Raw genomic sequence first — 24411 nt, 5'->3', positions numbered from 1 at the left:
GTTTATATGTGAAACAACCATTAAGTTAATGAATTTTATTTATATATATGAGTAGTCATTTTGGTATATCAATTTTGATTTATATAAGTCGTTATGTATTGTTTTATATATCATTAATATGATTAATATAATATAATATATAGAAAAAATTACCTAGAATAATCCAACATTTTTATGATTTTCCTACAATAATTCCACCTATTAATTAACCATGAATAATCCCAACTTTCGTCGGTATTTGCTTAGAGTAAACTTGGGAAACGGATGACCTGCTATAATAAATAATTTACCAAAAAAGTAAACTAAAAATTAATTTAAAATTAGAGAAAATTTTTGAAAATTTAAATAAAAAATTCTAATTAATAAAAAAATCATACTTTTTTTGAACATTTTTTAACAATTTTTTTGACATTTTATTTTAATTTATCTTTTTTAAAAAAAATAATAACTTGCTATAGTAAGTCATTCGGTTATTGGGTTTACTCTAGGAAAATACCTTCAAAGTTGGGATTATTCATAGTTAATCAATAGGTGGGATTATGGTAAAAAATCCATAAATATGTTAGATTATTTTAGGTAATTTTATTTATAGTATATTAATATAATGTTTTATAATATTAATATAACAAATAATAATAACATCATAAAGTAAGTCTACGCACTGATTTTGGACTAACAATTACAATAGAAAGATACCCATTTCACTTCCCAACGACTGTTTTTCGATTGAATGTCGTCTAATTGGAATTTAATAAGGACAAAAAAATAGTATTTTGATAGCTGATTTTTGAAAAATCATTCGAATTTGGGATATTTAAAATGTTCGACTATTTTCGTACTAACTGTTAGATTGAAATTGTCAATTGAGTTTGTAAGAAAACACTCGGAATTCCGACTATACACATACCAACAAAATATTAGTCGAAATTCCGACTAATTAATTTTATCGACTAATATACAAAATCAGCCGAAATTCAATCGATATTGAAGTATACCGAGTGAATTCCAACTGATTCTGTTAGTCTGAATGTGCGTATTTTATTGTAGTGCTATTATATACTCTAACAATACTATTCTGTAAAGAGTCGATATATATTAACTTTTCATGATGATGATTGAGTAAATGTCAGCACAAATAAATGGCAAAACACTGTTAATTAGGTTTTCTAAATAGAAGACAAATTGATAATTAGTAAATTCAACTAATTAACTAAACAATAATAATCAATAACATAAGTAAATAATAAAAATTCCTTTCAGAGTTTTGTGCAGCATAAACTTAGTGACTTTTGAGTCATTACAATTGAATCAATCAAGTTTCACATTGATTTAAAATAAAATTGTACAAAATAATCCATTTAAAATGAAAATCAAAATTACCATGTTATTATACTATATTGAGATAAAATAAAAAGACATAAGATATATAAAGACCATAGTATACTAAAATGTGTAAAAATTGACAAGTCACTCAACAAAATAGAATCGCAATAATTTAAATTTGTTTAATATACCTCTTTAAAAATTATGTTCTGTAAAATTGATTATATTCTTTTTAATCATTAAGTAGGGTTGCATGCAAAACTTCTTGGACATTTGGAGTATATAAAGGCCTAGATTATTTAAACTACATACTAAATATAGTAGTGGAACAATATGCAATAAATACCATGTTCAAAATATGCCTAAAAGTAAAAACGCAACATAGCACAATAGAGGAAAAAGCCGACTCGGCTTCAAAGGAAAGCCGAGTCTTCGCTTGTTTCTGATCTGTCTCATTTTGTGACAGAATAAAAACTCGACTCGACTTTTAGGGCACTTTTTGGGACACCAAGTCGGCTTACACTACTGTCCTGAATTTGCGGTTTTGTTAGTTTATTCATTTAGTGTTGTTTGGCTTCAATCATCACTAATGTTTGGTAACCTACATTTGATGATTAATTATGATGAAACATATATCTAGTTTCTTTGATAAGCTTTAGATGAAACAATCACTTATTTTGATAAGCTTGATTTGAAACAAACTTGTTCATAAGCAGGTATTGCTTGACACTTTACTCTATAAATAAAGGGAGTGTGCAAAGGGCATTTCACCCATTCTTACATACATTTTTGAATTTATCTTTGAACATACACTTTGTTCATGCTTCTCTTTTGTATGTTGTGTATAAAGAGAGTTATAAACTCTTTATACATCATCATAAGTTAATTGTCCATCTGCAATACTTTGTCTTACTCTTGCAATATCTTTTGTGCTAAGATATTATTCTATTGGTTGTATCTCATCGTTAATTTTATCATCATCCCAAACACCCTTGTGGAAGAAATATCACAAAAAGAAAGTGTACTCACGCTTCCTATAAATATTAGGTTTCCGAGCGGCTTGAATTCGTTGTTGCAACCTTCTCTTCATGGGGTCCATCTAGGTGATCAACAAAGTATAGAGTTCCATTTCCATCCACACAAGATAATATAAATTGGTTTGTTATAATTTCTATTTCTATTTGCATGATATTCCTATAAATAGATCAATAGAGAATTGGATTGTTTTTTTGGAAGGAACCTAAAAACTTATTGACAAAAAGTTCATACATCTAAAACAGAGTAACAATCAATCAAATATATATAAAAATTTTAATCAAACAAAATTCTATACAGAAAAAATAATGATCATTATAAAGGAGATCGAACATTGAAGCTTTCTCTCTTTATACACTTTATATACAAAGTTTTATGAATAATCTTTATTTCTTTGATTTTGTTTCACTTAATGTTTAAGTTTTTATTATTTTGTTCTGTTTTTATTTTTGACAATGGTCTCAATTATTTTTCTTTTAATCTCATCAATAAATGACTAAAAACATTTAATCTGATCAATAAATGAATTCCCTTTTTTATTTCAACTCCTTTTTTTCCTCAGCTTCATTTTTTGTTTTATCGTTCACTAAAAATTTTTAAAAAATCTTATCGTTTTATACAAAATTAATTTTAAAAATAGTCCAATATTTCTATTATTCTATTCAAAGACATACCCTATATTTGAAGCATATAAAATACAATTATTTTTAGTTAAATCAATCCTGATGATAGTCTTTTATTGATCCTTAACCATTGTTTTTGAATGGACACGCTCCTTTTTAGTCTGGATGTTTTTAATTTCTCAATCTTTATCCTATATAAGAGAAGTTATTTTGCACAATGAAAATAAAAACACAAAAAAAAAAACATAAAATGGAAGGGCAAATTAGTCTTGTTTTGGTGACTTTTCTACTGATTAATGTAGCATTTACAACATATGCCCAAACTTTAGTACCACAAATAGCTGCTGAAATTAACACCTGGTTTCAAACTGCTGTCAAACCAGTCAGGTACATACTAAATACACACTTTTTATATCTATCTTCTTTAAATAAGTTGTTTTTGGAATGAAATAATGTATACACTAGTCCACGAAATATTATTTTGAAAAGAAATTATATCGAGTATTTTCGATGCCTTTACCATTTAAGATTCTCTAATATGCAAATAGTTTATTGTTATTTAAAGTAGTTGGAACCTTATCTATACGCTAAGAATTTATTTATCGTTTTAAACTTTTGTAGCCAACAAACAACATTGGAACCAAATGTAATAGAAGCTGAAAATGGAGAGGTAGAAACCATTGAAGTAAAGCAAGATGGAACCGGAAAATTTAAGACAATATCTGATGCTGTTAAACATGTTAAAGTAGGAAACCTAAAGCGCGTAATAATAAAAATTGGTCCAGGAGAATATAGAGAAAAAGTTAAAGTCGAAAGATATCAGTCATATATTACATTTCTTGGAGATCCAAAGAATATGCCGACAATAACATTTGCAGGAACTGCTCTTGAGTATGGGACAGTCGATAGTGCAACTCTAATTGTTGAGGCTGATTATTTTGTTGCTGCAAATATAATTATTTCGGTAATAATCTCTTTTAGCCTTTGATAATTGCTCAATATTTTAATTCTTTTAAGATATCAAATCTTTGTTTTTTTTGAGTTATACAAAATCAACATAAAAACAAGTTTTTTCCATAAATCTACATTAGTAGATATAAAAAATGGTATATTTTTTCAATTATATATAAAAGAAAAAAGAAAAGCAAAAAAAATTTTTCTTTAAAAAAGCTTTACACTACTTATGCATAGAGAATTTCAAGAAATCTAGTTATTGTGTTTGAAATTGACCCATGCTATTTTTGATATTTAAGAAATAATTTTATCTTAAAAATTCTTTATATTTAGAAATAATGTTTCAAGATTAAGAGTCTAGATAATAATCAAAAGGTTACATGATGTAGTACGTAATACACCCAATATATAATTTTTTAAAAATGGTATTAGTTTGCAAATTTATGAAATAGTTAGACATCATTAGATGTAATTAATATTTATATAGTGTTGAATATTTTTACTTATTTTTAGTTTCATTTCACATGTCATTTTTTTAATTATAATATGTGGATGCCATTAAAATATTTTAAAATGCAGAATTCTGCCCCAAGGCCTGATGGAAAAGCAAAAGGAGCACAAGCTGTTGCAATGAGAATCTCTGGCGACAAAGCTGCATTCTATAACTGTAAATTTATTGGATTTCAAGACACTCTTTGCGATGACAAGGGTAACCATTTGTTTAAGGATTGTTATATTGAGGGTACTGTTGATTTTATCTTTGGCGGAGCTACATCACTTTATTTGGTATGAAAAATTTCCTTTGTTATTATTATATTATTTTTTAATTTAATTAATTTATTCTCTTCATTAGAAATAATATTGATTAAAAATCACAGAATTCTGAGATTAAAGTGTTACCGGGAGATGATATGGCGGTGATAACTGCTCATGCTAGGAAGAACGAACAAGAAGCCGGTGGATACTCTTTTGTCCATTGTAAAGTAACCGGAACAGGTGGTAATACACACTTAGGCAGAGCTTGGTTTGAAGCAGCTCGAGTAATTTTCGCTTATTGTGACATTAGTGATGTTATTAAACCCGAGGGATGGTCCGACAACAACAAGCCTGAAGTTCAAAAGTAAGACAATTATTTCTCATTTTGCATTGTTTTAGCAACATGATTTTTCATTATTTTTAAAAATCTCACTTTAGTTTTATGAAATAATTCATACGAATAAAAAGTTGTGGTTGACATGTATTACTAATTGTATATGTAGAACGGTGTACTTTGGAGAGTTCAGCAACACAGGCCCAGGTGGAGCAGTGGACAAAAGAGTACCATATACAAAGAAGTTAACAGAATCAGAGGCTAAGACATTTATGAGTCTTGAGTATATTGATGCAGCTAAGTGGCTACTTCCAGCTCCTCAACTGTAAATATTACATCTCGTATAGCCAAAAGGGGTGAAATGGAATTCAAAAATAATTATGAAAATAATGAGTTATGTTTTTAAACATATGAGTCTAAATAATATTGTTACATTTTCTATGAAAATTCTCTATATAAAAGAGATATGTAGCAATTTTATTAGAGTAGATGTTAGTACAATTTGTATTTTGATTCAAGAATATTTAAATGTTAGTCAAAATAATATGATTAGTTAGTCAATTACATAAACTAACATTTTATTTTGAATGTAGTTTTATCCTCTACACAATGTGGGAGAGTTTTCAAATTGTAATTTCAATTTCATCACATATCTCTAAAGAGACATTTATCAAATTGTTATTGTAAAAAGTAATTGTATTTTTTTAGTATCGGAATTTGTAGTCCATTCACTTAACTTCAAATTTAATTTGAATAAATTGTGTTCTTAACAACCAAGCGCCACCCCTTCACATCTCCTCCTAAACCGCAAATGATACCAAGGAGGATCGATTGAGAAATAAAATGAACAATTTTGTTAATATAAATCTTACAATATTATTGATAATAGTAAGATAAGTACAGAAGAGAAGATAAATTTGAGAGAAGACTTAAAACTAAAGAAAAATTATAGGATGCTTTGTTACGAAAGCTAAACACTTAATTTATACATGAAGGAAGAGATAAGATGTAATCTGCTCTTCCAATAAGAAACTAAAGAAAAAAGTAAATAGTACAAACTTAATTATTTAAGCTACACTATAATACTGTAGAAGATGCTTTGAATTACTGTTGAAGATGCTTTTGATTACTGTTGAAGATGCCTTTAAATACGTCATTGCTTACGTTTGTGCTTCTGGATGAATTAATTTGAGTTGTTGTATATTTGAATTGAACTTTTCTGAGTTCAATATTAAAAGTCATATGGATCTTGAGCACATGGGCCACCAAATGTTGGATCATAAGACTCATTTGAGAACTCAGATAATATCTCATCAGAGGATTCTTCTGATAATATTTTCTTTGCATATTGTGGATCTTCAAGAATTCTTTTGAGAATGGCGTTTTGGACTTTAGATAATGAATTTGTATTTGGACTCTCTTCTTTGAAGTTTTTATTGTGTTGGGGAGAGTTTGAACTTGATGTTGCTTTTGAGGGTGAAGGTTTGTTTATGGTTGATGGAGACTGATATTCCATTTTTATACCGGTTTGAAAAAAGGAGATAATAATTTTTGTAGAACAAATTTCTAAGGTAAATTTGTCCTACCATTTAATGAATATGGATATGGATGTGGAAGGTGTTGTTTGACATAGTAACTCCAACATAGAATCCATGGAATTTTAAATTCTGCACGGAACATGACTGGAGTTTCATAGGCTTGATAATTTGAATTGGCAACAAAAGTCGTGAAACCCTCATTGCATTCTTTTGGATAAATTTGAGGAGTTGGTCCAAATAAATACCACCAATGATAAAACCACATGGGATATTTCTTTGGACAATATTTGTCAAATATAAAAACCATGAATGATCAAATGGTCTGAATAAAAATGCTCTATACCAGGCCATTTTGTAATCATAGTATGAGTAATTTTGTGGGGAAAATCTTTTTGAAAAAATTCGCTCTACATAAAGGTCTCCCCATTCTGCAGAAGAAATAATTTTTTTAAAAATACATTTTGAATAAATTATTTTTTCGGAAGAATCCTTGATATGTTGGATTTCAACAGAGTTTGAATCTACTAAAATAAATTCATAAAACCTTTGAGTTTTAAAATGATTTTCTGGTATCCATTCGCAAACTTTTGGAAAACTTTTCTGATTGATAAAATGAATAATTTGTTGACTTTGAGGAATTGTAAAATTAGTGAGATATACATTTTCTATTTCGATTTTTGTAATGTATGCAGATTTGGTAAGGCCTTTAGTTGGTATTTTTGTAGTTGGTTCTTTTTGTTTTGAATTTGGAATAATATTTTGTGAAGTAGGCTCTTGAACAATTTGTGAATATGAAAGTGGGGGAAAATCACTTAGTTGAGTAAATTTGTTTGAAATGGATAGAGTAGTTTAAAGATTTTTGGAGGATGAAAATTGATTTTGTTCTGTCTTGCTTGGTTTTGGATCTGGTTCCATTTCGTAATCATTTGAACTTTGGAACCCTTTGAGATTTTCTTGCTGATTCTTCTTCCCTGGCATTATGATGTCTTTGTAGAAATTCTCTGGTTAAGAAATCAGGGAGAGAGTTACTTTCGCCTTTAATATGTTCTATTTGAAAATCAAATACTGATAAAATTGCTTGCCATCTTGCATTTTCTTCATCAGAAGATATCTCTGAACTTTGATATTTACTCAAAACCTTAATATGACTTGGACTATCAGTTAATTTTTGTAAAGACATTTGAATTTTATCTAACACTGCAGAATTATAGCTAGAAGAAGTAAAACCTTTGGATGAACAAATAATTTTTGGTTTTATTATATCAGGTTTTACTGGGCAATTAAAAAAATGGTGGGATAATCTTCTCACTTTGCAAGACAGATTAGAAATTTTGAATCATGTTATTGACATCATGGATGATCAAGGAAATGTCTTTCAAAAATCTGACTGCTGTGATTTCTTAATCATAGATATTGCCTTTCATTTTGTCGGTAACCCTACTCAAACTCTTTCTTCTGGAGAAACGATTTTACAAAATTTACGTTCTCCAACTTTAAGTGACTATAGATGGTATAAAGATACCTTCTTTAGTTATGTTTTACAAAGACAAGATTGCAATCAAAGTTTTTGGAAAGAAAAATTTATATATGGACTACCAAAATTATTTGCTCAAAGAATTTTTAGAAAAATAGCTGAATATGATATAGATAAAGAACAAGCTCTTAATAATACTACTTATGGGGGACTATTCGCCTTTATTAAAAAGGAAGATGATGAAATTTTACAAATTAATGATCAAACTTCAGATTCTGAATCTTCGATTTCTTCCTATCCTATCAAATGTATTAATGTTTTAACAGATAAAGAGAAAAATGTAGAATTTCTTTTTGATCTCGTTGACAAAATCCAAGATAAAGAGATCAAAAGAGAAACCCTTTTGAAACTCAAAACTATGGTTTTGGGTGAAACCTCTACCTCTAAAAACAAAGTATTCCAATTCCTCAAATTGAACCTTTCAATATTTCAAAATTATTAGAAAAATATTCTTCCAAAGACATGACTTCAATATTAATTTCTATTAAGAATCAAACTCTTTCGGTCAAAGATCTTCAACTTGAAATAAATAAAATTAAAAAAGATAAAATTAATGGGTCTTGAAGATCTGTGGTAAAATTTGGAAAACAATTGAAATATATTGGGCCATTACAGATATTAGTTTGAATCATAGCCAAAACAGAATCTTTATAATTATGAAGTCGATCGTCTCTAAGGGCTAGGAAAATTGGACAATCAACTCCTTTATGAACTAATGATTTTATTCCTATTTGAACAAGGCCAAAATGAATGAATCTAAATTTGTGTTTGAGATAGGCTTTAATGCTGGATTCTGAAAGTAAATGCATAGTTTCAGATTCTTTTTGAATGCATACTAAATATAGTAGTGCAACAATATGAAATAAATAGCAAGTTCAAAATATGCCTAAAAGTAAAAACGCAATATAGCACAATAGAGGAAAAAGCCAACTCGGCTTCAAAGGAAAGCCGAGTCTTCGCTTGTTTCTGATCTGTCTCATTTTGTGACAGAATAAAAAGTCGACTCGACTTTTAGGGCATTTTTTGGGACGCTAAGTCAGCTTACCCTACTGTCCTGAATTTTCGGTTTTGTTAGTTTATTCTTTTAGTGTTGTTTGGCTTCAATCATCACTAATGTTTGGTAACCTACATTTGATGATTAATTATGATGAAACATATATCTAGTTTTTTTGACAAGCTTTAGATGAAACAATCACTTATTTTCATAAGCTTGATTTGAAACAAACTTGTTCATAAGTAGGTATTGCTTGACACTTTACTCTATAAATAAAGGGAATGTGCAAAGGGCATTCCACCCATTCTTACATACATTTTTGAATTTATCTTTGAACATACACTTTGTTCATGCTTCTCTTTTGTATGTTGTGTATAAAGAGAGTTATAAACTCTTTATACATCATCATAAGTTAATTGTCCATCTACAATACTTTGTCTTACTCTTGCAATATCTTTTGTGCTAAAATATTATTCTATTGGTTGTATCTCATCGTTAATTTTATCATCATCCCAAACACCCTTTTGGAAGAAATATCACAAAAGGAAAGTGTACTCACGCTTCCTATAAATATCAGGTTTCCGAGCGACTTGAATTCTTTGTTGCAACCTTATCTTCATGGGGTCCATCTAGGTGATCAACAAAGCATAGAGTTCCATTGCCATCCATACAAGATAATATAAATTGGTTTGTTATAATTTCTATTTCTATTTGCATGATATTCCTATATATAGATCAATAGAGAATTGGATTTTTTTTTTGGAAGGAACCTAAAGACTTATTGATAAAAATTTCATACATCTAAAAAAGAGTAATAATCAATCAAATATATATAACAATATTAATCAAAAAAATTCTATATAGAAAAAATAAGGATCATTACAAAGGAGATCGAACATTGAAGCCTTCTCTTTTTATACACTTTATATACAAAGTTTTATGAATAATCCTTATTTCTTTAAATTTGTTACACTTAATGTTTAAGTTTTTATTATTTTGTTCTATTTTTATTTTTGACAATGGTCTCAATTATTTTTCTTTTAATCTCATCTATAATCTGATCAGTAAATGTATTCGCATTTTTTTATTTCATCTCCTTTTTTTCTTCAGCTTACTTTTTTGTTTTATCCTTCACTAAAAAATTTTCAAAAATCTTAACGTTTTATACAAAATTAATTTTAAAAATAGTCCAATATTTCTATTATTCTATTCAAAGACATACCCTATATTTGAAGCATATAAAATACAATTATTTTTAGTTAAATCAATCCTGATGATAGTCTTTTATTGATCCTTAACCATTGTTTTTGAATGGACACGCTCCTTTTTAGTCTGGATGTTTTTAATTTCTCAATCTTTATCCTATATAAGAGAAGTTATTTTGCACAATGAAAATAAAAACACAAAAAAAAAAAACATAAAATGGAAGGGCAAATTAGGCTTGTTTTGGTGACTTTTCTACTGATTAATGTAGCATTTACAACATATGCCCAAACTTTAGTACCACAAACAGCTGCTGAAATTAACACCTGGTTTCAAACTGCTGTCAAACCAGTCAGGTACATACTAAATACACACTTTTTATATCTATCTTCTTTAAATAAGTTGTTTTTGGAATGAAATAATGTATACACTAGTCCACGAAATATTATTTTGAAAAGAAATTATATCGAGTATTTTCGATGCCTTTACCATTTAAGATTCTCTAATATGCAAATAGTTTATTGTTATTTAAAGTAGTTGGAACCTTATCTATACGCTAAGAATTTATTTATCGTTTTAAACTTTTGTAGCCAACAAACAACATTGGAACCAAATGTAATAGAAGCTGAAAATGGAGAGGTAGAAACCATTGAAGTAAAGCAAGATGGAACCGGAAAATTTAAGACAATATCTGATGCTGTTAAACATGTTAAAGTAGGAAACCTAAAGCGCGTAATAATAAAAATTGGTCCAGGAGAATATAGAGAAAAAGTTAAAGTCGAAAGATATCAGTCATATATTACATTTCTTGGACATCCAAAGAATATGCCGACAATAACATTTGCAGGAACTGCTCTTGAGTATGGGACAGTCGATAGTGCAACTCTAATTGTTGAGGCTGATTATTTTGTTGCTGCAAATATAATTATTTCGGTAAATCTCTTTTAGCCTTTGATAATTGCTCAATATTTTAATACTTTTAAGATATCAAATCTTTGTTCTTTTTGAGTTATACAAAATCAACATAAAAACAAGTTTATAAAAAATGTATTTTTTTTAAATATATATAAAGGAAAACAGAAAAGCAAAAAAAATTTTTTTAAAAAAAGCTTTACACTATTTATGCAAAGAGAATTTCAAGAAATCTAGTTATTGTGTTTGAAATTGACCCATGCTATTTTTGATATTTAAGAAATAATTTTATCTTAAAAATTCTTTATATTTAGAAATAATGTTTCAAGATTAAGAGTCTAGATAATAATCAAAAGGTTACATGATGTAGTACGTAATACACCCAATATATAATTTTTTTAAAATGGTATTAGTTTGCAAATTTATGAAATAGTTAGAAATCATTAGATGTAATTAATATTTATATAGTGTTGAATATTTTTACTTATTTTTAGTTTCATTTCACATGTCATTTTTTTAATTATAATATGTGGATGCCATTAAAATATTTTAAAATGCAGAATTCTGCCCCAAGGCCTGATGGAAAAGCAAAAGGAGCACAAGCTGTTGCAATGAGAATCTCTGGCGACAAAGCTGCATTCTATAACTGTAAATTTATTGGATTTCAAGACACTCTTTGCGATGACAAGGGTAACCATTTGTTTAAGGATTGTTATATTGAGGGTACTGTTGATTTTATCTTTGGCGGAGCTACATCACTTTATTTGGTATGAAAAATTTCCTTTGTTATTATTATATTATTTTTTAATTTAATTAATTTATTCTCTTCATTAGAAATAATATTGATTAAAAATCACAGAATTCTGAGATTAAAGTGTTACCGGGAGATGATATGGCGGTGATAACTGCTCATGCTAGGAAGAACGAACAAGAAGCCGGTGGATACTCTTTTGTCCATTGTAAAGTAACCGGAACAGGTGGTAATACACACTTAGGCAGAGCTTGGTTTGAAGCAGCTCGAGTAATTTTCGCTTATTGTGACATTAGTGATGTTATTAAACCCGAGGGATGGTCCGACAACAACAAGCCTGAAGTTCAAAAGTAAGACAATTATTTCTCATTTTGCATTGTTTTAGCAACATGATTTTTCATTATTTTTAAAAATCTCACTTTAGTTTTATGAAATAATTCATACGAATAAAAAGTTGTGGTTGACATGTATTACTAATTGTATATGTAGAACGGTGTACTTTGGAGAGTTCAGCAACACAGGCCCAGGTGGAGCAGTGGACAAAAGAGTACCATATACAAAGAAGTTAACAGAATCAGAGGCTAAGACATTTATGAGTCTTGAGTATATTGATGCAGCTAAGTGGCTACTTCCAGCTCCTCAACTGTAAATATTACATCTCGTATAGCCAAAAGGGGTGAAATGGAATTCAAAAATAATTATGAAAATAATGAGTTATGTTTTTAAACATATGAGTCTAAATAATATTGTTACATTTTCTATGAAAATTCTCTATATAAAAGAGATATGTAGCAATTTTATTAGAGTAGATGTTAGTACAATTTGTATTTTGATTCAAGAATATTTAAATGTTAGTCAAAATAATATGATTAGTTAGTCAATTACATAAACTAACATTTTATTTTGAATGTAGTTTTATCCTCTACACAATGTGGGAGAGTTTTCAAATTGTAATTTCAATTTCATCACATATCTCTAAAGAGACATTTATCAAATTGTTATTGTAAAAAGTAATTGTATTTTTTTAGTATTGGAATTTGTAGTCCATTCACATAACTTCAAATTTAATTTGAATAAATTGTGTTCTTAACAACCAAACGCCACCTCCTAAACTGCAAATATAATTTTTATAAATTTTTATGATGCGTACTTAAAGATATTGAGGTTAAAAAGTTGCATTAAAATACTTGAAAAAAATAAAGTGAACACAAAATTAAAGAAATGAGCTAAGTTTCTTAGTATTTAAGAGTTTGATTAAAACTTTTTTGTTTTAACAATTCGGCTATATTAGAGGAAAATCATTGATTTATAGGTATTAAGAATTGAACTAAACTCTAGACGTTGAGAATTTATTACAGAGAAGAAAGACTATATGTTTTGGGAAATTAGAGATACTATGTTTTAAGTTTTTAATTTACTTTTTTACTAATATTTTTTCTTAAAAGCATTTTTCTAGAAACATAAAAAATTTAGAAAAAAGAAAAGCAAAGAGTTAATCAACTCAAAACAATGTGTTATGCTAAAATTAATTCTCAAAAAGTTAAAGATACAGGAAAACAATTGAATTATGATACGCGAAATAAATGAAATTATTATGAAAAATATTGTAAATTTTTCATGAATTCCTCTTTGAAGGTAAAGTCATTAATTTTATTTCTATGATACTTTATAAATATAAAGTTTTGTATTTTTTCTTCGTGAAATTACATCTTAAAAACTTTATAGGGACCCTATTTTTTCAATTGGTCTAGGACTTATAAAAAGTTAAGGACGATCCTACTCTTCTTATGCCTTTTTCTCTAACACCAAATCTCTTTTCTTATCGTCTGAAAACGATGATGTATTAGAGTTCGAACAATGTGTTTCGAACTCCAATATTGTCAAGATCGAATGTATGAGGTTTAGTGACAGACAAATTACGCTATCAATGATATCGATGTTTATAGGAGAAAGTAAAGCAATAAAACGACACAAAAAATTTAACAAGGTTCACCAAACTTAGGCTACGTCCTCCGGTGTGTAGTATCTCTTATATTATCAAAGGAGTTCAAAGAACTCTCAAATATGGAGAATTACAATAGAGAAGAGATATAGGCTAGTGTTTGGCTTGGGGTGTATTTTGTGGATATTGATCACAATGTGAATGAGAGCTCTCTATTTATAGGAGAGATCACACTAAGTAACATTAAGTATATTAAAGCTATGAATAAATGATAATGAAACATCCACAAGAACTTGAAGAGTCAAAAACAACATCTTAGGAGCGTCAGAGACATCGCTCGACCAAAGCAGAGGCTCGCTCGGTCGAGCAGCCTGGTCGATCAGACTACAGGAAGTTTCTGGTTACATTCTGTCTGCTTGCTCGACCCATTCTGGAGCTCGCTCGGTCGAGCGAGCTGGTCGAGCGACACTTCAGAGGGCTTCTGACAGTATTGCTCGACTTGCATAGTAGAGCATCTTAAACCTTTGAACTTCTTCATTAGGTCCATAACTCCTATGATTAACTCATACTTCATTACCTCATTAATCCATACTTTAATCATCATCATAAACCACAATCATCAAGACTCATCTTAATACACCCATTCATGACATACTTAAGGGATTCCATCCCAAGAGTCACCACATGAATGCACATACCAAATGTGCACTCAAGTCACACCATTCATAACATCGTCCTTCCTTAATCACTTTCAAAACCTAGATTCTAAAGTTTGGAGAAGGGATGATGGAAGATTGTCTAGGGTGATTGGAGAGAAGAAATTAGGAATGTTCATAGACAAGGAATGTATCATAACAACGTAGTTTAAAAAAAAATAAAAACAAATATTCCATGCATTATGTGTATTATCTACATTTTATTTTAGGTTATGTTCCAGCTTTGTATAACTTGAATAAAAATACAATTTTATATTTCTTTAAATTTGCTATAATTTTTAATGTTAGTTTGCCCACTTATAAATCTAGTGCCAAAATCCAACTACTCTCTTTCTTTTCTTTCACACATATTTTAACTTTAAAATAACCATACAACACACTATCTCCTGAAGGTAGCAGTTAACAAATTATGTTTCCACCTTCCTCTTCATGTCATCATCAATTGAGAAAACCACCTTCATTTCTTTTTGAATTGAAATTCAGATATACCATTTCATATTTTAGAATTGATTAGCATGAATTGAAATAGAGGTTTGTAGATTCAGTTTCTTCAATTTTAATGCAAAAATTGAGGTTTAACTTATGGAGTTTATAGTATATGGCATAAAAAAAATAAAGGAATTATAATTTTAAAACAGTGATAATGTTGCAAAGTGAATTACTTCCTCCATTATGAAATACTCGCTATATAAGGATTTTTAACAATATTCATCTTTCAAGTTTATTTTATATATTGTGGCTCATGTGTAAGAAAAAAATGTTGGACCTCTTGAGTTTTGATGATGACTACACTTAAGCAAATATGTGTTTAGAGATTGTGTGTAGATCAATATCCGATTAATTGTGATCGTTGGTAGTACCTATGACTTAGTTCATGGGAATGCACGTGTCAAAAGGATTCAAGGAATGTTAGAAGAAGTATATCGCTTGGGATGTAAAATGGAGACAGCAGGTCTACTGTTCCTAAGTTGGATGTTCTAGCAAAACTGGATTCTGGAAACAGCACACTGTTCCCAAACCAAAGTCAGCCTACGTTAACTAATAAATTCTGATTTTTATTTTTTAGTTAATGTATTTAAATTAATTTGTTGCATTTATTTATTATAGTTAATTGGAAAAAAGTTTTTCTAAAAATTCTTTACGTGTGGTTTTCTAAAAATAATCCTTTATTTTAGGATCTATTTTTAGTAAATATTGGATTTGCTAAAAATAAAAATAGTGGTTGTTGAATGGGTCTTAGCTATTATTCTTAACCGGTCTTTATACCTATAAGTTAGCAAATAACCATTCCTAAGTATAACCGTTTCTATTAATAGCAAAAACGTTTCTATTAATAGCAGAAACAGTTAGTACTGGAACAGGAACTGCTGAAGAAACTGCTGCTAAGGGAACAACGGTTATTATTAGGGAACAGCGGTTATTATTAGGAAACAACGGTTATTATTAGGAAACAACGGTTATTATTGCTTTAACCGTATGTGGCATAAAAAATTGAGGTTATTATTTTAGGATCTATTTTTAGTAAATATTTTAGATTTGATTAGCATGAATTGAAATAGAGGTTTATAGATTCAGTTTCTTCAATTTTAATGCAAAAATTGAGGTTTAACTTATAGAGTTTATGGTATATGGCATAAAAAAAATAAAGGAATTATAATTTTAAAACAGTGATAATGTTGCAAAGTGAATACTTCCTCCATTTTGAAATACTCGCTACATAAGGATTTTTAACAATATTCATCTTTCAAGCTTATTTTATATATTGTGGCTAATGTGTAAGAAAAAAATATAGTCAAGTGGAATCTTGTTTAAATCGTTTAAATACATAATTTCATAATATTAACTTTTTATAATTTTTAAATGTGTATGGTTCAATATATAAATAATTAAAATAACACATTGGATTGCGTAAAAAGTCAAATGTAGGAAATATGATAAAACGGAGGAAGTACTTGCAATTTTGTGGACAAATACGAATTTTACTTGAAATGTTTATTTCCATTCAATTTTGATATTATATAGATAAATGATGAATATATGTTCTTTGAACAACATTTGGTGTATTAGCGTTTAAGAAAAAAAAAACTTTGCGTCAAGTGTTTCCCTTTCCATGTTTATACCAAAGAAATGATATCAATAACACTTTATTGTTACCTTTCCCTTACTTAATCGATTCTATTACATTACATTTTCACTATACATACCTATTACAAAGTAATAATGCAAAATACAAAATTACAATTGGAAATTTGTATTTTTCCTTTTAATGATGGCTAAAATAAAACTTATAAAATACACTAAATATAAACTTGAAGATTATCTTTGTAACGACAATCGTTACCCAGAAACTTGATACTTATAGGCGTGTAATCACTTTCTTTTTGTGATATTTCCCCCACAAAGGTACTTGGATTTTTGACTTGGAAATTCACAACAAGATACAGACAACACAACAGACCCTTGGTGATTAGGGTATGTCACTTAACAACAAGTATTCCAAGAATTATAAGCTCTAAATGTTCTAACAAAAGTTAATTACTCTCTTGAAAGAACACAAGTGCAAGAGAAAGAGCAAGAATTATTTTCATTTAGAGCATATAATGGTCATCGGAAATGATAAGTAATTAAATCAAATAAATAAATAAATTTAATAATTATGTTAAATATTTCAATATTGCAAAATTGTTGTTTTGTACAAGAGTACTTTTGCGGATCGCAAGATATCAAGACAAAGTTTCTGTTTTGGAAATTGCTCAGGTCGCAGCTCGCGACTTTCGCGCTGTTTTTTGCAATGTTTGTTTTATTCGATTTTGTTACGTATGAAATAACTACCTACGGTTATTATGGTTATATTAACTGAATAATTGGGATAAATTGATTTAATATCGACATTGATTCATGGATCGATGTTGTGGTTCATGAAGTGACATATTACTTCATGAATGGTTGTATGCTTTTCTATAAATATAGAAGACATGTGTAAGTTATTTCTTACATGAGATATACATGAAATATAAATGTGATTTATGAATTTCTTATCCTCTCTAGCACTTTACATGGAGAACTTGCAAGTCTCGATTGTAAATTTCCATTTTCTTCTACCACTTATGTTTTCTCATGTCGTTCAAATTTCCTTGTGCTAGAAATTTAGTGAAATTCTTTGTATCTCAGAACATATTTCCAGTTTATATTCCCAAGCACCGTAATAGGGAGGAAATGATATTTTAGGATAGAGCATCTCGCCTAAAATTTATATCAAGTCACATACAAAATCTTCTTGTTACTATGTTCGATATATGGTGATTCCTGATGATGAAGTTCACATTTGGTGAATGCTAAGCAAAGGTTTGAACCTGTCATATGTTTTTGTAACCTACTAAATTTATGTAAATTTATTTTATAAGTTTGATTATTTATTTAAAGTCACAATTTACAACAATCTAAAACATCAAGTTTTTTCTAACATAAGTATGGCAAGTCTCAAAGTTTTATCCACAAACGTTGTCAAAATTGACAAATTTGTTCGGAAAGTTTTAAAGTTTGCTTATATGAACATTACACCATGATTGGGTGATAAGATAACCGTAGATATTTTTGAAAGGGGGCTTTGGTTCAATAAAATAATGTGTTGGGTCGATAAAGAGACATGTTCGTTTATGAAAGGATACGTTGGTTCATGGAGGGTTGCGTTGTTTCTTGTTTTGATCAATTTATGTAAGAAAGATGAACAAAGTTACATTGTAGAGATGATATTTCTCAAGTATGTAAGTTTTGATAAAATCTACAAGTCAAGTAAGATCTTTACTACTATTTACATTAAGTAAAATTTATTAAGTTCTCTATATTAATTTCATATGTTGATTATTTTATGATAATAGAGAAGTATAATATGTTACATGTTTAAGTAAGTTTTATATCCATGGAAATTGGTAAAGTAAGTGACATGGTTATTTGGTCATGTTTATCATTTGGTTTTAGTGATGATACTTCATTTTTTTATCAAATAAATTTGATGGTTGGAAGTATGATTAACTTACCATGATTTTATGATGATTAATTTTATCATCAAAGATGGATAGATTATTCTTTATTTTGTTATAACAAGTATTGTTTAATGCATGGTAAGATGAAAAAACTTTGTTGTTATGTTTTATGACATGTTTGTCTTGTATTATTTTGTATCATGTTTTGTTTTATTATAGAAAGATAATAAGTATTATTATCAAGTTGATTATAATTGCATTAATAGTTCATTAATGGTAATATGTTAAATATTTGGCTCTTTGCATGTTTGGTATGATATGATAAATTTTGTTATGCAAGTTAAGCATTATGTGTTAGTTATGATTGGTTATCTTTTGACCAATTTCAATAATGATTTTGTTATTGATGTGTGTTTTACCATTTGAGTGAATTGATTTAAAAAGTTGCATGATCCATGTTTAGTTAACAATAAAGTTAATTGAAGTATAAAATATATTGTTGATATGTTGCTCTTAACAAAAGTTTATGTTGCATTTTTTGGTTTCATGTGTAAAATTATTTCTATGAAACTGTACATGATTCAAGTTAATTTTTATGATATATTCTTTGTTGCTTTATTATTAATGTTGTTTAAATTTGAACATATAAATTTTATATTGGTAATATTTATTTTGTCATATGTTTATTTTACCCAAGGTTATATTAATGTATTAATATTGAAAGGGGTACAAAGTTTATGACATGAATAAATTTAAAGGTTTATCATCAAGGATTCATTAAAAGTATGTTTTTAATGTAAAGGTGATGTTAGACAAGAATTTGGAAATCTAATAATGTTTTTAAATAAAAGTTGAAAGTTGTCAACATTATTTTAAACTCGAAATTTTAATTATTAAAATTTTTTGTTGTGGAGGTTAAGTTCCATAATGTTTATAAGTAAAATGAGTTTAATGATTATATAATAATTTTATATATCAAATAAATAATAAAGACAATTTTGTCAAGTTTTATTTTGATATATATGATGGTTTAATCTTATATGGTATAAATTTTGATTTGCCAAGTAAAGCAAGATATGAATTCTTTTATTACTATATTGAATAATTTATTAATTGAAATTCATATGTTACTCTTGATCTAGAGTATAAGTTTTCACTTTATAATTTTATTATGGTAATTAAAATTCCAGAATATGTTATTATTTTGGTTTTCAAGATTTGCATTAATTGCATGAGTATTTGTAAAGTTTTATACAAATATTTATTTTGGAGGAAAATACTAAATAAGTTTTATTCCGGATAATGGGTATGTTATGGTATTTTATGTTGTCGGATAATGCCTAATAAATTTGGTGTGACAATTACAAGGATGAATTTAACTATTTAAGCTAAAGTTGATTTTAAATGTTTTACTAGGTTTAAAGTGTTTGTTTTTATAGAATATTCGCAATTATTTTGGTACAAAGAAAATTTATTTTGAATGATCTCAAAGTTCAGAATAAGGATGTATCTATATAGATTCTGTTATTTAAAACATCTACTATGAGTTCTAATTATTATAACAAGGAATATTATGTATCAATGATATTTGATTATAATACCAAGTGATGCAATATTTAGTTGGAACTTTATTTTCAATGATAGATAGGTTTAAATACCTACAAGTTTGTACAAATGATTATAACATTGTGATCTTTTTTTTAGATTGATTTGCTAATGTTTTGATAAAGCGTGTATTTCTATAAGAGGAAAATATAAGTTTGTTTTATTAAGGAAAAAATTTTTTAACGACGTTTGGATTTGTTAAAGCTTTCAAAGTAAAGGTTTTTAATATTGTATACATATAATTAATACGAAGGTTTATCCATGATTATTTATTTTGATACTTAAGTATAATATAAGTTTAAGCTTTCTTATAGAAAGTTAGTATTGATGTGTACATAAAGGGAAAAATGTTTGATTTTTAGTAACTTAATCTTCAAGTAAGTATAACAATATGTTATAGATGGATTTTCATATTAGATATAAAGATTAGTGAACACGTAATAAAGTTCAAGATTTATTAAGTGGTATTATACTTAATATGATAATTGATTATTGAATTTATTTCAATAAGTTTACAGAAAATACAATGGTTAAATAATCATTTTTATTTTGATATGGTATGTTGTATCATGTATATTTTTATAAATTATGATATATTTAGTTTTGCAATTGTATAAGTAAAGTGACAAAGTAATATGTCATATTCATCCTATGAAGGGAATGAGGGAGGTAAATGTTAAATAAATTTTAACTTTAAAGTTTAAGGACTAAGATATTAGTATTTTATTATACTTAAGGTAAAGTCCAAAATTACTCTCATGTCTTCCAGTTGAAGTTATTTCCTAAATATTTGGAATAGTTATATAAATTGGATGTAATTTTGACTTATACATGATTCAAATTGTTTTAAGGGAAATTCCACATGGTAGTATCCAATTTTTATACAACGTCAGTGGTAGCACTTTTGTAAGATTTTTCCACATGGTAGATCCAGTTTATGCACTATCTGACTGTCGTAGCATTTTCCATTAAATTCATGTTAATTTTTGTTTAATTCATCATTTTGTAAGATTTTTCCACATGGTAGCATCCAACTTTTGCTCTCAAATGTTTAACTCATCATTTACACGTTTTATTCATCGATTAATTTATCAACACCTTTAAATGTTGTAACAATTTTATTTTCATTCAAATTATTGGTATTATAAAGTTCAAAGGTGTATTACAAACACTAATAAATAATTCAAAAGGTGCATTTTATAAGCTTAAAAGATGCATTTCATAAGTTCAAAAGGTGCATTCCAAGCACTAATAGATATCTACTTATTTGTTACAATATTTAAGGGCGTTGATAAATTAATCGGTGAATTAAACATTAAAATGGTAAATTAAACATTTGAGAGTAAAAACTGGATGCTACCATGTGGAAAAATTTTACAAAATGATAAATTAAACGAAAATTAACAAGAATTTAACGGAAAATGCTACGGCAGCTAGATAGTGCTTAAACTGGATGCTACCAAGTGGAAAAATCTTACAAAAGTGCTACCACTGGCATTTCATAAAAACTGGATGCTACCATGTGGAATTTCCCTTGTTTTAAAGTTGTTAAGTCCAAAAAGTTTATGTTGTACCATGGATTTAGTTAATTTTATAGTGAAAGTTATTCAAAATTGAAGAGGTACTCAAGAATGAGTTTGATCTTTAGTGAATTGGCTATTCTCTATGGTGATCAAAGTATGTGTTTGTGGGGAAGGTACCAAGTTTTGATCATCCAAGAATAAACAAATAAAGTTTTAACTTATTTTACTATGATATTAATGTTATTTGTCATGATTTAGACTAATATGTAAATGGTATAGTTTAAAGATACTCATCTTTGTGATGTTTAAGCCAAAGTTGTGCACAAAACAATCTACTGTTATTGACAAGTGGCTTGTATAAAGTATTGATAGTCAAGTGTAACTTTGATAATGCTATGACATCTAATTGAGGCAAAGCTGAAAATTAGGGCTTATCAAAAAAGGGATCACAATTCTTGACTATGTGAACAAAATTCAAAGTTAGACAAAGTATTCTTACTAAGTCTAGGAATTTCATGGTTTAATGAAATTGGTACATGCCCATTCTTCAACACCATGAGTGAAACATAATTCGATGCTAGAAGAAACATCTATTCTTGAATTTAATGTGGATTGATCGCTCATCAAATGTTGGGAAGCAACACTTAAGTGATCCTTAGTTGCTTTGTTCGTGATGTTGAAAAACGAGGTAGTAGAGTAGTCCCTCGAGGTCTTCAGTTTCTAGAGTTTTTGAAGATCTCTAGATTGAGTGCTTTATTCACGAAAGCATGGTAACCAGGAGAAGCTACCTATTTAAGTTCGGGGTTTGGCCGCCTCAACGAAATCAAGTGGCATACTTATGATTCCAATGGACTTATGAATAGATATGCACACATGGCTTTTAAGGTGTCACAGATGTGAGTTTAATGAATTATTTCATGTGTACTACTCCTTCAATTGGTTAGATATATCTGCTTAATTCAATCCGTAAAGACATTACGGGATATGATCGATTGTAAAGATGCGTTGTACTAGCTGTCAATTCAATTCGTAAGAACATTGGCATTGATGCATGAAATGGGTTGGAGATTATGGATCGCAAAAGAGGAAAAGGATTGTTTACTCTAAATGGGGGAGGATTGTTGTCATTTAAAGCATATAATGGTCATCGGAAATGATAATTAAATAAATCAAATAAATTAATTAATTTATTAATTAAGTGAAAATCCTAATATTGCAAAATTGTTGTTTTGTGCAAAAGTATTTTTGCGGATCGCGAGATTTCAAGACAAAGTTTTTGCTTTGGAAATTACTCAGGTTGCGGCTCGCGACTTTGGCCGCGGACTGCGACTTTCGCGTTCGTTTTTGCAATGTTCGTTTTATTCGATTTTTTTAGTTATGCAATAACTACCTACTGTTAATATGTTTATATGAACTGAATAATTGGGATGAATTGATTTAATATTGACATTGATTCGTGAATTAATGTTGTAGTTCATGAAGTGACATATTACTTCATGAATGGTTGTATGCTTTTCTATAAATATAGAAGGCATGTGTAAGTTATTTCTTACATGAGATATACATGGAATATACATGTGATTTCTGAATTTCTTATCTTCTCTAGCACTTTACATAAAGAACTTGCAATCCTCGATTGTAAATTTCCATTTTCTTCTTCCACTTAAGTTTTCTCATGTCGTTCAAATTTCCTTGTGCTAGAAATTTAGTGAAATTATTTGTATCTCAGAACATATTTCCAGTTTATATTCCCAAGCACCGTAGTAGGGAGGAAATGATGTTTTAGAATAGAGCATCTCGCCTAGAATTTATATCAAGTCACATACCTAATCTTCTTGTTACTATGTTTGATATATTGTGATTCCCGATGATGAAGTTCACATTTGGTGTATGTTAAGCAAAGGTTTGAACTTGTTATATGTTTTTGTAACCTACTAAATTTATGTAACTTTATTTTACAAGTTTGATTATTTATTTAATGTCACAATTTACAACAAGAATAAGAATTTCGAAAATCAGTATGGTTTCCATCCTTCCCCATTGATGATCACCCTTAATGACCTCCAATCAATACCTTTAACCAAGGTATTCATGAGCATCAATTACTCTTTTGTAACATTACAAAAGATATGGAATAAGTGAAGGAATCCAATGCAATTAACTCGAAGAAAACGTAAAGACACAACGGTCATCTCAGAAGAAAAAGTCGAGTCGGCTTTAGCTCCAGCACCAAGAAAGTCGACTCAGCTTTACCTGATGGACAAATTGATTTTTCCAAATTCTAAAGTCAAGTCGGCTTTAGGCCTAATTTTAGGAAAGCCGAGTCCACTTTTCTTGTTGACTCGGTTTTCCAATTTCCTTTTTGTCCTATCATTTGAACCCTTTTTGGACCTTGTATTTTAATACATATTGTCCTACTACTTTTTGTAATACTTGGTGATTATGTACTTAGAATTATTATACACTAAATGTTCAACAATACCAGAAGACCCCTTAGATTGAATTTGACTAGTTAGAGTATAATTGGGATGATACTAGTAATTATTAAGTCAATATTGTATTTATGTTTGCTACTAATACATATTTTTAGTTTATGATTTTTATATTGTTGAAGAGATATGGGTCAAGCTTCTAGGCGAGATTCTAACGTTGGTAAAAAGGTTATTCATATGTTCACACTCTCTT

General features: G+C 28.4%; 2 protein-coding genes across 2 annotated transcripts; both read left to right on the top strand.

Annotated features, from left to right (window-relative positions):
* Positions 1 to 3222: 3222 nt before the first annotated feature.
* LOC130802730 (pectinesterase PPME1-like) lies at positions 3223 to 5671 on the top strand. The gene is made up of 5 exons (XM_057666775.1): positions 3223 to 3368; positions 3603 to 3945; positions 4515 to 4721; positions 4814 to 5055; positions 5195 to 5671. The coding sequence occupies exons 1-5, from the start codon at positions 3232 to 3234 to the stop codon at positions 5352 to 5354; spliced, it is 1089 nt and encodes a 362-aa protein (XP_057522758.1). The 5' UTR covers positions 3223 to 3231; the 3' UTR covers positions 5355 to 5671.
* Positions 5672 to 10503: 4832 nt separating this feature from the next.
* Positions 10504 to 12925, top strand: LOC130802729 (putative pectinesterase 63). Its single transcript, XM_057666774.1, has 5 exons — positions 10504 to 10650; positions 10885 to 11227; positions 11767 to 11973; positions 12066 to 12307; positions 12447 to 12925. The coding sequence occupies exons 1-5, from the start codon at positions 10514 to 10516 to the stop codon at positions 12604 to 12606; spliced, it is 1089 nt and encodes a 362-aa protein (XP_057522757.1). The 5' UTR covers positions 10504 to 10513; the 3' UTR covers positions 12607 to 12925.
* The last annotated feature ends 11486 nt before the right edge of the window (positions 12926 to 24411 follow it).

This window comes from Amaranthus tricolor, chromosome 16 (genome assembly GCF_026212465.1).
Source record: "Amaranthus tricolor cultivar Red isolate AtriRed21 chromosome 16, ASM2621246v1, whole genome shotgun sequence".
NCBI lineage: Eukaryota > Viridiplantae > Streptophyta > Magnoliopsida > Caryophyllales > Amaranthaceae > Amaranthus > Amaranthus tricolor.
This window is presented reverse-complemented; position numbering and strand designations above follow the sequence as displayed.

What these genes read in the sequence shown, in the direction of transcription:
- LOC130802729 (XM_057666774.1), top strand. Translation starts at nt 10,514, where the DNA reads ATGGAAGGGCAAATTAGGCTTGTTTTGGTGACTTTTCTACTGATTAAT. An exon ending in GAGCTACATCACTTTATTTG is followed by an intron (nt 11,974 to 12,065) that starts GTATGAAAAATT and finishes TAAAAATCACAG; the next exon opens with AATTCTGAGATTAAAGTGTT. An exon ending in AACAAGCCTGAAGTTCAAAA is followed by an intron (nt 12,308 to 12,446) that starts GTAAGACAATTA and finishes TTGTATATGTAG; the next exon opens with AACGGTGTACTTTGGAGAGT.
- LOC130802730 (XM_057666775.1), top strand. Translation starts at nt 3,232, where the DNA reads ATGGAAGGGCAAATTAGTCTTGTTTTGGTGACTTTTCTACTGATTAAT. An exon ending in GAGCTACATCACTTTATTTG is followed by an intron (nt 4,722 to 4,813) that starts GTATGAAAAATT and finishes TAAAAATCACAG; the next exon opens with AATTCTGAGATTAAAGTGTT. An exon ending in AACAAGCCTGAAGTTCAAAA is followed by an intron (nt 5,056 to 5,194) that starts GTAAGACAATTA and finishes TTGTATATGTAG; the next exon opens with AACGGTGTACTTTGGAGAGT.